We start from the raw sequence: 15,974 nt of genomic DNA, 5'->3' as shown, positions 1-15,974 counted from the left end.
ATCCAGACAGAGGTATTTAAGAAGAGAGATTTTTCTGTGGAAGTTCTTTTTCTTCTCGAGTTTTCAAATTGTGACTATCTAAACTGAGTATCTGGCAAAAGTAAGATTAAACAACATTCTGGTTGTTCCAAAGAAGAATCTCCTGTCAAGGTAAGTGGTACTCAGAAATATATATGTCAGTATTTTGACTTTGGAATTCTAACTTTTGCTCATATTCTCAATCACATCATTCTCACGGTGTGGTATGTGTACGTGTGTATATATATATATACATACAGAGAGAGAGATACACACACATATATAAATGGAATATTATTCAGCCTTTAAAAAGAAGGAAATACTGTTATTTGCAACATCATGGATAAAACTGGAGGGCATTGTGCTATATAAAATAAGCCAAAAACAAAAAGACAAATACTATATGGTATCACTTATAAGTGAAATCTAAAATTTTTAAAAAGCCAAACCCATAGAAACAGAGAGTAGAAACAGGGGCTGGGGAGTGGGGGTGAAATGGGAGAGGTTGGTAAAAGGGAACAAACTTTTTGTTATAAGATAAAGTCTGAGGATCTAACATATAACACAATGACTATAGTTGATAATACTGATTGTATAATTGAAATTTGCTGAGAGTAGAACTTAAATGTTCTCACTAAATATATATATATAGGTAAGGTGATGGACGTATTAACTCAGTGAGGGAAATCCTTTCACAATGTAACATATATCAAATAATAATGTTATACACTTTATGACTTTGTCAGTTATATCTCAATAAAGCTTAAAAAAATGTAAAGATTCAAGCTACCTAAAAAACTCAGATGTGTTTTAAGAAAAAAGCATTGGCAGTGGTAAAGCTAACCAGGTCTTCAAAATTTCTGAAAGACTGTGTCAAGAACATCATGTTGACTGGTTGCACAATTTACATCCAATTTACATCCAATCTATTGACTTTTTTAGTGATATGTTTTAATGGTCTCTAAAGCCAATCATGAATAGAAGAGACTCAAACACAAAGATTTGCATTTCTGTTGTTTTTGTATGAGTTGAGTTTTTAATGTATTTTTAAATTGCCTGTAAAGAGAACATATTAGAAAAAAGTAATTTTAAGGTGGTGACCTCATGAACATACAACTGTAGAATCCATGGACCTCTCTTCCTGTGTCATTTTCAAGGCTAGTATAGATGATGGACACCCCTATGACCCCAAGGCAATCTGTCATCATGGTGTGATTGGATTTGCCATGTACTTGTGATATATTGCTGATAACCATAGTCAGATTAAGGACAAAACCTCTTTTTTCCTAATTCAGACACTGATGGACAACAATTGGCTTTTGGGAATGTCTTGTGGGGAAAAAGAATATCAAGGCAATAATACCTTCTAGAGTGTTGTTTAAAAAAAGGTACACATCGCACAAATATTTTACCTTCAGATAAATCTAACAGAGGAATTACGTTTTTAAAAAAGATAATTACACTAAGAAGTTATTTTTGACAACAATCTGGTCACATTGACACTATCCTGGTCATGTATCTACAGAAATCTGTACTAATACCAAAAGCACACTCAAATAAGTATGTCTCTCCAAAGCAGTCACTGCTAGAGGCAAGAAGGATTTTCCAAAAATATTCTTATTTTCAAAATGTATTTGAAAAATTATCTAGGACTTATCTTTCATTAGATGTGAATGAAAATAACAAGTCCTGTCATTTTGTTATAACATATCACAAACATAACAATATTGCTGTGTATATAAGCTGCTTCCTTTCCTCAAAATTTCAAGCACATCTTTGAAGGTGGTAGTACTATTTCTTTGTCATATCACATAATATGTACTAGAATCCTTTCAAATTTTTTATTTGAAATTTTAAAAATAATAACGTTGATCAATTTGACTAACCATGGACAATCATTGGCTTGCTTTCAGAGACAAGACTAAAGGATGAAAAAATTAACTTTCATCTTCAGCCTATTGGCTCTTGTTGCACATTTTACGGTAAGTTTCCCTAGTCTTAAATATTCTTGATATATTTCTTACTAATTATAATTTCAAACAAAATTTTGAAACCTATTTGTCATCATTCTTTACAGAACAATATAGTATCTAAATGTCAATCATTATAGACTTGTTCTTACTCCCCTTCTTCTTTCTCTTTTACATATGACTCTTCAACTAGACAGAGGTCTTAGGCCTGAAAAACAGAGGGCAGGTGGAATCTGGGAGAGCTATGTCTGATCTGGAAAACATCTCTTCTCTTTTCTCTTTTTCAAAAGAACTACAATCAAATCATCAGAAAAATATAATGTAAGCTTACTAAGTGTTTTAAGGATATAGGAAATGGGAAATGGAAAGTTGAGGCTTCAAGACGAGTTTTCTAAAAAGACAACATAATGCACCAATGCATTATAAATGTATTATAAAGACTTTAAAATTAGAAAGTCTTTCTAATGTCTAAAAACACATTGGCTAGGGCTAAAATATTTCTATTAATTGGCTGTGGAGTAAAGTTCTGCTTTACTTTTTACTCTGCTTGTCATAAGAAAAAATGGCATAAAAAGACAGGTCATTCACTCAGGAAACACTTATGTTAATTCAAACTTCTGAGAAACATTTGGATAGGCTGTACAGAAGATCCAATGCAAAGAAACAAGTAATAAATTCCATAGCCATAAACATCAATGGAGTAACACAAACCCCATAAAAAGTATAGTTACCTTAGTGTATGTTGGTGCTGGGGTGAGAGTTAGGGAGAAGAGAGAGAGCTCAGAATATGTTTTACATCTGAATAATTACTGGCAGTCCACTGTGTGCTGAGCCTAGTGCTGGATGGCACAAAAAGTACCAACGTTGAATTCAGAACTGGGGTCCTAATAGGTTAGGTTCTCATTTCTTATATTTACCTGAGATAAACTATTGAGGAACCAGTTTCCATTATACAATGAACAAATATATGTCAATAGACTCCAGCAATAATACAAGGAGATAAAGTAGAATTATAATTCTGGTACATTTAATGATATTTGTATAAATATTCTTGGATAAGTGGTTTATTTTCACTAAACTCAGGTTCTTATCTAGAATATGAAGTCGAACAATGTTTCATTCCACGGGATATCTGTATCAGAAACATCTGATTCAACTATTAAGAATGTATATTTCAGGCTCTCCCCTAGGCCTGAGAATAAAAAAGAACTTCTTGTTTTGAAGCTTGGGAACCTGCTATCCAGGGGACTCATGCATGCTGAAATTTGAGATTACTCAAATAGATTTTCTTGAAATTAACTTCTTATGCTATTCTGCTTTAGTTACAGGAGGTATATAAAGAGAGTTTTTTAAGTAAATTTAATTGAAATCAGTACACCAAATGAAAGTCTTAAATCAATTAGTATAATTGATTATCAAATTTATCATGCTAGAATAAGCCCCTTTTTTGAAGCACTCCCCCAAACACTGTGACAAATGTGACTTCCCTGGCCACATTAATAAACTTTAGCTCACACTTTTCAAAAATGTTAACAGTTTGAAGATACAGGAAGTTCCATGGACAAGTACATTTGGGAGAGCTGGATGCAACAAACCACAACTTAGTATACTAGAGTGCTTTTCAGAGACAGTAATAGAGAAAATGCTGTCTTTGTTCCCCTTCCTTACAACCCTCTGTTTCATACTAAGAATAGGCAACTTCTAAGGAACCTTATACAAAGCATCAATCTTGAACAATCTTATGAATTAATGGCACATTTTTACTCAAGAGGCCTGAACTGCAAGACTAATGCAACTTAAGACAAATTCCTTCTAGTTTAAAAGATTACAGAATCCCAGCTCTGAGATTTCAGTCTGTATTTACAAAGTTCCATGGCTTTTCAAATTCAAAATGATTAAAACTTAAATGACTCCTTTCCCATATGGCACCTTCATTAATGACACTGACCATGACTTAGATCCCAGAATTTTACTTGAATCCACATCTATTAATTCAAAAACACTTACTGGAGCTTAGAATGCACCAGGAATTGGAGATAGAAAGATGAACAAAATAGAGAAATTGTTTTTTGTTTAAGGGTTTTCTTTGGTGGGGAGGAGGAGCTAAACAATTATCATACAATATTATAAGTGGTTATAAGTATTATAATAAAAATGCTAAAGTAAAAAGAGTAAGAACATTAACTTATCTCCTCTTCACTCCCACAAAGATGTTGGGCACTGACTGAGATGCTGGAGATACAAAGCTGAGGAAAATGCCATCACTTTCTTCAACAACAATAAAACAGCTCATGATACTAAAACAAGAGAGGGAGAATTATCAAAGCAAATAGTTACTATCTCTGTGAGAAGAAAGTGATGAAATTTGCTTTGGGCTCCAGTGAAACCTTCACAAAAGTAAAAATTTGGTTGATTATATATTGTATAAAGATATTTGCCATATAATTTTTTAAATTTTCATAAAGTATTGAGTGGGCGTGAAGCTACTTAAACATGAGCTTCACCGGTGGCTGGACATTAGGGAGGGAGTGAAGCATTCTCAGCTAGAAGTGCCTATACAAAGACACAGGGGCAAGAAACAGCCCCCTATGTTGATAGTTCTACATGGTCTGTACGGTCAAAGCAAGTACAGGTCTGTATGGTCGAAGCAAGAATGCAGAAGGGAATGGCAAGAGATGAGGTTAGATGGTGCTACAGGCTTTCTTGTTGGTTGCAAAGAACAGGGAACCACTCAAGATATCTCAAGAAAAGGGAAGTCAACAAAAGAATAAATGTAAATTAGAACTGGAACAACAAATTCAGTCAGTCCTAAGATCCAGTCCTCACTTCTCAAGGCATACCTGCTTATCTCTGCACTGTTCTCTCTCTCGGGAGACTTGATCTCTTTACTCATAGTTTCCACGTTCTCATAGTTTAGGTTACTCGTGACTCTTATTAACACCCCAGCTTCTACTTGGCTCATTTTATCTTCGCAATATTCATATTTTAGTTTCCATTTGACTAGAAAATCTTAGTATTTTGTATTTCAAGTTACAAAGAAATAATTTTATAAACCTGTGTTATTGATCTTCATCTGGCCATAGGTCAAAGGATCCTGGACAGCAAGCACTTTGGAAGCTCTTTGGTCAATAATTCAGAAATAATCCAAATAAAAGTAGCCAGAGAGAAATCAGTCATGTGGAAAAAAATATAGCTATGGCTCCTTCTGAAATGACTTAGAATTTTTTTTTTATTGAAGTATAGTTGATTTATAATATTGTGCTCGTTTTGGGTGCAAAAGTGAGTCAGTTGTACATATTTTTTTCAGATTCTTTTCCAGTATAGGTTATTACAAGATATTGAATATAGTTCCTTGTGCTATACAGTAAATGCTTGTTGTTAATGTATTTTATATATAGTGGTATGAATCTGTTAATCCTATACTCCTAATTTACCCTTACCATTTGGTAACCATAGGTTAGTTTTCTATCTCTGTGAGTCTGTTTCTGTTTTGTAAATAAGTTCAGTCGTATTACTTTTTAGATTCCACATATAAGTGATATCATACAGTATTTGTCTGACTTACTTCACTTAGTGTGATAATTTCTAGGTCCAGCCATGTCGCTGCAAATGGCAACATTTCATTCTTTGTTATAGCTGAATAATCTCTTATATTTAGGGATTTGTGGGATTCTCCAGCAACGTTCACCAGCCTTGCAGTAGAAATAGAGAAGGTAGTTTGTATAGCGTTGATCGAAAAGTTTGATGTTTCCTAGGGAGACTTGATCTCTTTACTCATAGTTTCCATGTTCTCATAGTTTAGGTTACTCGTGACTCTTATTAACACCCCAATATGGCAGAAAGACACAGAAGCAAGTAACTGAAAGTTACAGGAGTGCCGAGTCTTGCAACTTCCTGAAACTTCTGGTCCAGACAGACTGGTCTTCTGACTGTCCTAAGACTAGGCCTCCTATTTCCTGACTGTTCATTCGCTTACAACATTCTAATTTGAATTTCTCTTCCCCATTTCAATTCTACTATTTAAGCTTCATTTCAAATGCTATCTTTTCTACAAAGCAATCCTTAATCTTCTCTTTCACCAAAACTAAACTTTGCTTCCAAATTGTTATTGCATCTAAAATTTTTTCACTATTTGTCAATTATTTCTTGACCTGCTGTCAGATCCACAAACCGTTATGCCTGGTAATCACAGAGTACAAAGTAGCTCACATTTATATTGAGTCCTCACCATACTTTACCATGTCTAAGCACTTCCAGATTATATATAATCCTATATCTGAGACAGGAATTATTTTTAGAAACGTTTCAGAAGTGAAGTAGCAGAGGCTGTAATAAGCACCTCAGGTAGCATGCAACAGATGGAATGGTTCCAGCAATCAGACTCCAGTATTTGTCTTGACCAACACTCTACACAACTTCCCACAGACTTTTTATTGTATTGTCTTTTATTGTAATTTGGGAGGTTATAGTTCCCACTAAATTTCAGGCTCCTGTAAGGAAGGATTCAGGCCTTAGATCTGTTTCCCTTAGCCCCGTAAAATGTGTGTTGCATATAATTGTTTCTCAACAAATAGTCATACAATTAATTAATGGTTCGGAGCCTGGAATCTCACTGAATTCTTGAAAGCAGGAGTAATAAAGAATTTTCCAGGTAGTTGCAATGGAGCATTTCCCTCCATTTGAAGCTACTTCCAAATAGAATCTCTTCTATTAAGCAATCAAGGCAATTTGGCCTCCTCTGAAACCTGTAGTTCAACAATTGAAGTTTTTGTTTGTTTCTCATTTTTGCATTTATTGCTTATTCTAGGCTTCATCAAGTGCCCACTTTTCCAGAAGAGAAGGAATATTCTCTATTTTTTCCTTTATCTAATTTATTTTCTCAGGGAAATATATTACCGTATGATTGTTAAAAGTACATATACTAATGTTTGAACTTTAAATGATAAAATTTAGAAATCTGTTTGATGTTTGGTTTTTATCTCCACAGCCCAGTGAGAATCAAAGTGTTCCCAGGGGACCACATCTACCCAGAGAGCAGCCACCATCTCCTCTACCCTACAAGTCAAGAAGAGTTTTATCTCCTCTTTCTCCTCCCAATGGTCCAGGACTTGTTAGACCACCACCTCATCTTGGTCCTCGAGGGCACGTGCCACCTCCTCTTCCTCTTGGGAGAAAAGGGCAAGCTGCACCTCCTCCTGGTACGAAAAGGCGCCCTCTTCCACGTACTCCTCCTGGTACAAAAGGGCGCCTTCCACATCGTCCTGCACCTGGTACAAAAGGACACCTTCCACCACGTACTCCTGTTGGTACAAAAGGGCGCCTTCCATCCCCTCCTGCTTCTGGCACAAAAGGGCGCCTTCCACACCTTCCTTCTCCTCCTGGCACAACAGGGAGCCTTCCACCCCCTCCTGCTTCTGGCACAAAAGGGCGCCTTCCACGCCCTCCTTCCCCTCCCGGCACAAAAGGGCGCCTTCCACGCCCTCCTTCCCCTCCCGGCACAAAGGGGCGCCTTCCACGCCCTCCTTCCCCTCCCGGCACAAAGGGGCGCCTTCCACGCCCTCCTTCCCCTCCCGGCACAAAGGGGCGCCTTCCACGCCCTCCTTCCCCTCCCGGCACAAAGGGGCGCCTTCCACGCCCTCCTTCCCCTCCCGGCACAAAGGGGCGCCTTCCACGCCCTCCTTCCCCTCCCGGCACAAAGGGGCGCCTTCCACGCCCTCCTTCCCCTCCCGGCACAAAAGGGCGCCTTCCACGCCCTCCTTCCCCTCCCGGCACAAAAGGGCGCCTTCCACGCCTTCCTTCTCCTCCTGGTACAAAAGGATGCCTTCCACCCCGTCTTCCTCCTGGTACAAAAGGGTGCTTTCCACTCCCTCATTGTCTTCCTGGTACAAAAGGGCGCCTTCCTCGCCCTCCTTATCCTTCTGGTACAAAAGGGTGCCTTCCACCCCGTCTTCCTCCTGGTACAAAAGGGTGCTTTCCACTCCCTCATTGTCTTCCTGGTACAAAAGGGCGCCTTCCACGCCCTCCTTCCCCTCCCGGCACAAAGGGGCGCCTTCCACGCCCTCCTTCCCCTCCCGGCACAAAGGGGCGCCTTCCACGCCCTCCTTCCCCTCCCGGCACAAAGGGGCGCCTTCCACGCCCTCCTTCCCCTCCCGGCACAAAGGGGCGCCTTCCACGCCCTCCTTCCCCTCCCGGCACAAAGGGGCGCCTTCCACGCCCTCCTTCCCCTCCCGGCACAAAGGGGCGCCTTCCACGCCCTCCTTCCCCTCCCGGCACAAAAGGGCGCCTTCCACGCCTTCCTTCTCCTCCTGGTACAAAAGGATGCCTTCCACCCCGTCTTCCTCCTGGTACAAAAGGGTGCTTTCCACTCCCTCATTGTCTTCCTGGTACAAAAGGGCGCCTTCCTCGCCCTCCTTATCCTCCTGGTACAAAAGGGTGCCTTCCACCCTCAAATAAAACAATCACAACGGCTACAACCACTATTACTAACATTATAAAACCCATCACCATCGCAAGAGAAATCATCACTTCCACAAAACTCACCACAACAGCAGCCATCAGTTCTACAGAGCCCACCACTATAGCAATCACCCTCACTTCCACTATACCCACCACTACAGTAACAGCCACCAATTCCACAGAACCCACTGCCATAGCAACAACTGTCACTGATACAGAATCCACCAACACAGCAACTACCACTTCAACAGAACCTACCACCACAATAGCAACTATAACCACTTCCACAGAACCCTACACTACTTTCACAGAATCTACCACAAAAACCATCATTACTTCTACAGAACCCAACACAATAGAAACCACCACCATTTCCACAGAGCTCACCAATAAAACAGCAAGCATCACATCCACAGAGCCCTTCACTGCAGCGAGCACCACTACTTCCACAGAATCCACTAACACAGTTAACATCATCACTACTCCAAAACCCATCAGAACAGCAACCAACAGAGCTTCCAATGAACTCAACACCACAATAACTGCTGCCACTTCAAATGAACCTTCTACCAGAACAGGAAACACCACAATGTCCACAGGTTCCACCTCAGCCACCATCATTATTCCCACAGAACCCACTACCACAGCAATCACTACCACTTCTGCAGGACCTGCCATTCTAGCTACCACCACAACATCCACAGAATCCACCACCTCAACAACCATCACCAGTTCAACTGAACCTACCACCACAATAGCAACTCCTGTCTTTTCCACAGAACCCTATACGACTATCACAGAATCCTCCACAACAAGCATCATGACTTCTACAGAGCCCACCACAATAGAAACCACTGCCACTTCCACAGAACCCACCAATAAAACAGCAACCATTTCTGCCACAGAGTCCACTACAGCAACCATCACCACTTCAACTGAACCTACCACTACAACAGCAAACGTTACCACTTCCACAGAACTCTATGCCACTTCTACAGAATCCATCACAGCAGCTGTCACTACTTCCACAGAACCTTCAGCAACAGCAACGATCACCACTTCCACAGAACCCTATATCACTTCCACAGAATCCACCACAGCAACAGTCATTACTTCCACAGAACCTACCACAATAGCAACAGCCATCACTTCCACAGAACCCACCACCACAATAGCAACCATCACTTCCGTAGAGCCAACCATCACAGCAACCACAACCATTTCAACTGAAACTACCACCACCACAAGAAACACCACAGCTTCCAAGGAATCTGTCACCACAGCAACAGTCATCACTTCTTCAGAACCCACAATCACAACAACCACTGCAACTTCAAGTGAACTGACCACCACCACAGCAACTACCACCAGTTCAAAAGAATTTACACCAACAAAAGCAATCATCACTTCCACAGAACCCACCACCACAGCAACCGTGACCATTTCAACTGAACCTACAACCAGAACAGCAACCATAATTTCCACAGAGCCCACTACCTCAGCAACAACCACCACTTCACCTGAACATACCACAACAGGAACTACCACAACTTCCACAGAAATCATCACCACAGCAACAACCATCACCTCTACAGAATCCACTACTGTTGAACACATCACCACTTCCACAGAACCCTATACCACATCCACAGAATCCATCCCAGCAACTACTATTACTTCCATAGAACCCACCACAATAGCAACCATCACTTCCACAGAGTCCACCGCTAGAGCAACAAGCACTACTTCAACTGAAACTAACACCACAAAAGGAAACACCACAACTTCCAAGGAGCCTGTCCCCACAACTACAATCATCTTTTCTTCAAAATCCACAACCACAGCAACCACTGCCATGTCAAGTGAACTGACCACCACCACAGCAACCACAACTTCTACAGAAGCCACCAACACCACAGCAACCACCACCACTTCAACTGAACATACAACCACAACAGCCACCATCACCTCTTCCATAGAGCCCACAACCACAAAAGCTATGACCACTTCAACTGAACCTACAATGACAACAGCAACCATTACTCCCACAGAGCCCACCACCATAGCAACCACTAACACTTCAATTGAACCTACCACCGTAACTGCCACCATCACCACATCCACTGAACACTATACCACTTCCACAGAATCCACCACAGCCACCATCATTATTTCCACAGAACCCCTTAGAATAGTAACCACCACCACTCTCACAGAGCCCACCACCACAGAAACCACCACTACTTCCACAGAATCGCCCACGTCAGCAACCACCATCACTACAACTGAACCCACCACTGCAACAGGAACCACCGCAACTTCCAAAGACCTCACCACCACAGCAACATTCATTACTTCTACAGAATCTACCACCACAGAACCCATGACCACTTCCACAGAACCCTATACTACTTCTACAGAACTTATCACAGGCACCATCATTACATCCACAGAATCTGCCACAATAGCAAACACCACCTCTTCCATGGAGCCAACCACTACAGAAACCACCACTACTTCCACACCCACCACAGCAACTATCATCACTACAACAGAACCCACTACATTATCAACCATCACCATTTCCACTGATATGACCACCACAGCAATCACTACTACCTCTTTAATTGAACCTATCACAACAAGAACCAACATAACTTCCACAGAACCCACCACCATAGCAACAATCAACACTTCTGCAGAATCTGTCACCACAGTAACCACCACCATTTCCACAGAACCCACCACAACAGCAACCATCACTCCCACAGAGCCCACCACTACAACAGCAAGCACTACTTCCTCTGAATCCCCCAACATGGTAGCCATCATCACTGCTACACAACCCAGCACAACAGCAATCATTACCACTTCCACTGAACCCATCACCACAGCAACCACCACCACTTCCATGGAACCCACCACCAGAACATTAATAATTACCACTTCCACAGAACCTTATACCACTTCTACAGAATCTACCACAGCAACCACCATTATTTCCACAGAGCCCACCACTACAGCAACCACCACTACTTCTGCAGAATCTCAAACCTCAGCAACAATCATCACTACTACAGAACTCACCACCAAAGCAGTCACCACCACTTTCCCTGGACCTACCATCACAACAGGAACATTCACAACTTCCACAGGACCCACCACCAGAGCAACCACTACCTCTCTAACTGAACCCACCACCACAGAAACCAACACAACGTCTACTGAAGCCACCACCACCACAGAAATCACCACCAATTCAACTGAACCTGCCACCACAACAGCAGCCTTCACTTCCACAGAGCCCACCACCATAGCAAACATCACCCTTTAACCAAACCTACCAAAATAGGAAACACCACAATTGTAAGAGATACCACAAGAGCAACTATCATTACTTCTACAGAATCTACTACCATAACAACTACCAACACTTCTACAGAACTGACTGCCACAACCACCACCACCACTTTTCTAGAACCCACCATCACAGCAACCAACATTACTTCCACAGAACCCATCACTACAGCAATCACCATCACTGCAACTGAACCTACCACCACGACAGGAACCACCCCTACTTCCACAGGAAACACCACCAGAGCAACCATCATTACTTCTACAGAACCTACCACAATAACAACCACAACCACTTCCATATCACCCACCACCATAAAGGCAATGATCACTCCCACAGAGCCCAATGGTACAGTAATCACCACCACTTTAGCTGAATCTACACCCACAACAGCAACCATTATTTCCACAGAGCCTACCACCACTTCATCTGAACCCACCACAATTTCCACAGAACCCACTACAACAGCAGCAATCATCACTTCTACAGAATCCACCACCACAGCAACCACTGTCACTTCAACTGAATCTACCACAACATCACCTACCATCTACCATCACCACTTTCACAGAACCCACCAGCACATCAACACCCATCAGTTCCACTGAACCCACTACCACAGCAACCACCACCAGAACAGCAACCATTATCACTTCCACAGAACCCTGTAATACCACTTCCATAGACTCTATCACAGCAACCACCACTACTTCTGCAGAATCCCACACCACAGCAACAATCATCACTATTACAGAATTCACCACCACTTCCACTGAACCTACCACCACTACGGGAACCACCACAACTTCCACAGAACCCACCACCAGAGAAACACTCATCACTTCTACAGACTCCACCACCACAGCAACCAGCAAAACTTCTACTGAAGCCACCACCACCAAGTCAACGGAACCTACCACAACAGCAACAATCACTACTTCCACAGAACCCTATACCACTTCCACAGAATCCACCACAATAGCAACCACCACCATTTCCACAGAACCCATCACCACAACAGCACCCATCACTTCCACAGAGTTCACCACTACAGCAACCACCACTACCTCTGCGGAACTCCAAACCACAACAACGATCTTTACCATTGCAGAACTCACCACCAAACCAATCAGCACTACATTCACTGAAACTACCACTGCAACAGGAACCACCACACCTTCCACAGAACCCACCACCAGAGCAACAATCATCACCTCTACAGAACCCACCACTACAGCAACCACCACCACTGTAACTGAATCCACCACCACAGCAACCACAACTTCTACTGAAGCCACCGCCACCACAGTAAGCACCACCACTTCAACTAAACCTACACCAACAACAGCAACTGTCGTTTCCACAGAATCCCCCACCACAGCAACCATCATTACTACTACAGAAGCAACCATGAGTACTTCCACTGATTCCACCACCACAGCAACTACCATCAGTATTTTCACAGAGCTCACTACTGCAACGGAGCCCACCACCACCACAGCAGTAGCAACCATCTCCACAGTACCTACAGCAGCTACAACTCAAATATAACCAGCCCTCTATCCACCATAGTGCCCAGTACCACTATCCATGTTACAGCTTCCAAACTACACCCATCTGTATAAAGTTTAAGAGTTCTGGGGATTAGTTCCTGTTGTTTTTTGGTTGAAGATGTGAGAAATTATTTTCCAAACTTCTCTAGCTCTTAGGAGAAATGAACTTCAATTATTTCAGTGGAACCAACCCTGTTCTAACCAGAACACCAAACAAATAAAGTATCTGAGCAATAATATGCACCTAATATTGTCATGATGACTACCACCTTTGCTATATTTTATTACCTACCAATAGCTAGTAAAATCATTTTCCCAGAAGGAAACAGACTCCTTATGAAAAAAAAAAGGCATTTATAAAAAGTCTGCTTGAAGAGAGTGGACAGGATTAAATGAACTGGCAAGGGGTGTTAAGGCATACAAAGTCTAGCCAAAGTGGAGCTTGTAGTGTGCCTCAGCTTAATGGGGGCAAAGGAACAAATAACAATACCAGAGCCTGAATCAGAGTTGGGACTGTGGATGAAAAGCCAACCAATAGAATCTGTTGCTGTGAAGGGATATAATTACTGCCCACAGGAGGAAGAGAGCAGTATAGTACCCCTTCCTCTTTCCTTCTATTTCTTTGATCAGTGGACTCTGATCAAGATCTGACAGGCAAAGGAGTCCAGGTCATAGAGTTTACATGGTTGTCCTCCCAGGGTAGAGGGCTAAGCAGAGAAGGGTGAATTGTTCATGAAGAACTATCAGCATATAGTAGCCTGGTTCAGCATTTTGAAGCCAAATAAGTAGGCAAGGAAAAATGTGAGTTCCTGACTTCCTGCACAGAATGAGGAAGAGATAGCAGTAAAATAAATTATAAAATTATATCAACTTTTTATTGCCTTTCTCTTGGAAATGCACCTGTCTATAGGGACAGCTAAGTAGTAAAAATATAAGTAATACAGCATAATTTTTAAAAGAAATATAAAATAATAAAATTTAAATAGAAATAATACATGCATAAATATATCAATATAAATGTGAAGTAAATATGTTTTTTAAAATTTAACTCTCTTGAGTACAGGAGCAGAAGCAATGAATACAAAGCATGAAGCAATGCCCTAATAAACTGATCGTTTTACCTCCCCTCAAATGGGTCTCAAATTATGTAATCATTTTTCATAATGATGGCATCATTGATTTTTGGAGTGAAAAGTCCATTTTATCTATTCTAGTAAATCTAAATGTCTAAATGAGACATGAGGCAGAGTTTTATTTATTTTATTAAAGTAGAACTAAAATGAAATTTGATTATAGCAGGAAATTACTTTTCAGAGGTGCAACCAACAAATACGGTAACAGACTTAGTTTGGTGCTCAATCAACCTAACAATATCAGGTATATTACTGGCATTTCAAAATTTTATTTGTTTCTGAAGAATAAATAAAAATTGTTTTAAACAAAAGATTGTATCAACTCTTTATGGAATGTGTGAAAAGTCTGGGAGTAGATGTATTTATATCTATGTATATTTGGCCTTTTAAGAATAGCTCTGAACTCCTACTATAAGACACTACTACTGCCAGATTTCCCCTATCTCCTTATCAGTTGTCATTTCCACAATCTGGCTTCTAAACTTCTATGATGCTTAAGCATGACACAAATTTTCCAGCATGGAGGGCCATCAGGGTCTCTGCATTGTCAGCTCTCTGTTGCTTCTCCTGCTCTTGTTAGCAACAACTGAACAGATTCATGCCAACTCCAGTTAATCTTCAATTGGTAAATAAATTCAGTTGGGCACTTTACTGTGACTTGTGTGTAAACAGAGTCAAAAGCGTTATTTATTTCCTACCTAAAGGAACTTTTCATCCCTTTGAGGTTTGGCATCCATTATCTCATCTCTCCACAAAGTTTTTAATGGGGGCAACCATTACCATCTCTGCCATGAGCCCTATTTCAGTCGCCAGGCTAGGCTGGCTTCCTGGAGGGATAGTTTTGATACGGAAGAATACCTGCCTGTTTCTCTCCTCCCTTCCATGAGCCCTTGGTAAAATGAATTTGTTGAATCACATCACACTGACACACCAATGGAATATAAGGGCTCATTGGTTTTGCACGTCTCCGATTTCACATTCATTCACATTCAGCACACACTTTCCCTACTATTAATCCCTCTCCCAATCTTCTGTCTCCCATATGCCTGTTAGGAGCAACTTCCAGCTAAGACTTAGAGCCCTCCTCACAGCCTATTCCCTGTCACCCATGCTTCCTGAGCTCTCTCTCATGTTCTGCAAGCTGCACGCTGTACGGTTTCAGGAGGAGGGGTATGGCCCACCAGCTGCACCATACTCAGTAGGTCTGCCCAGCGTTCCCCCAGACTACTGTTCTTCTATGTAATATACCAGACACTTTCACCATGCCGCTTAGAGTTCTTGTTCTATTAGAAGAAAATTTCCCTAGACCCTGGGATTTCCCTTGAATACTGAAATAAGTGAACCAGGCTTCCCTCTAAAGACAGAACATATCTTCTTAAATCATGACTATCCCCGCCTTCTAAAACTGACTAAATTATAAGCTTCTCAGAAGTCTTGAAATGTTGCAGACATATTTATCTCTATTTAAAAGAAAATAAAGTAAAAA

General features: G+C 41.2%; 2 protein-coding genes across 2 annotated transcripts; both read left to right on the top strand.

The window, feature by feature from the left end:
- On the top strand, positions 1–12,309 carry LOC116657149 (mucin-2-like). The gene is made up of 3 exons (XM_032458486.1): positions 1–150; positions 1,932–2,000; positions 6,976–12,309. The coding sequence occupies exons 2-3, from the start codon at positions 1,947–1,949 to the stop codon at positions 11,776–11,778; spliced, it is 4,857 nt and encodes a 1,618-aa protein (XP_032314377.1). The 5' UTR covers positions 1–150; positions 1,932–1,946; the 3' UTR covers positions 11,779–12,309.
- Positions 12,175–14,734, top strand: LOC116657178 (cell wall protein DAN4-like; the record flags this gene model as incomplete). The annotated part of the gene is made up of 1 exon (XM_032458734.1): positions 12,175–14,734. A coding segment is annotated over one exon (1,179 nt), but the record flags the coding sequence as incomplete, so codon positions are not given.
- Between the last annotated feature and the right edge of the window lie 1,240 nt (positions 14,735–15,974).

Source organism: Camelus ferus, chromosome 2, assembly GCF_009834535.1.
Source record: "Camelus ferus isolate YT-003-E chromosome 2, BCGSAC_Cfer_1.0, whole genome shotgun sequence".
Lineage (NCBI taxonomy): Eukaryota > Metazoa > Chordata > Mammalia > Artiodactyla > Camelidae > Camelus > Camelus ferus.
The sequence above is the reverse complement of the archived record's forward strand: the minus strand, read 5'-3'. Positions and strand labels throughout refer to the sequence as shown.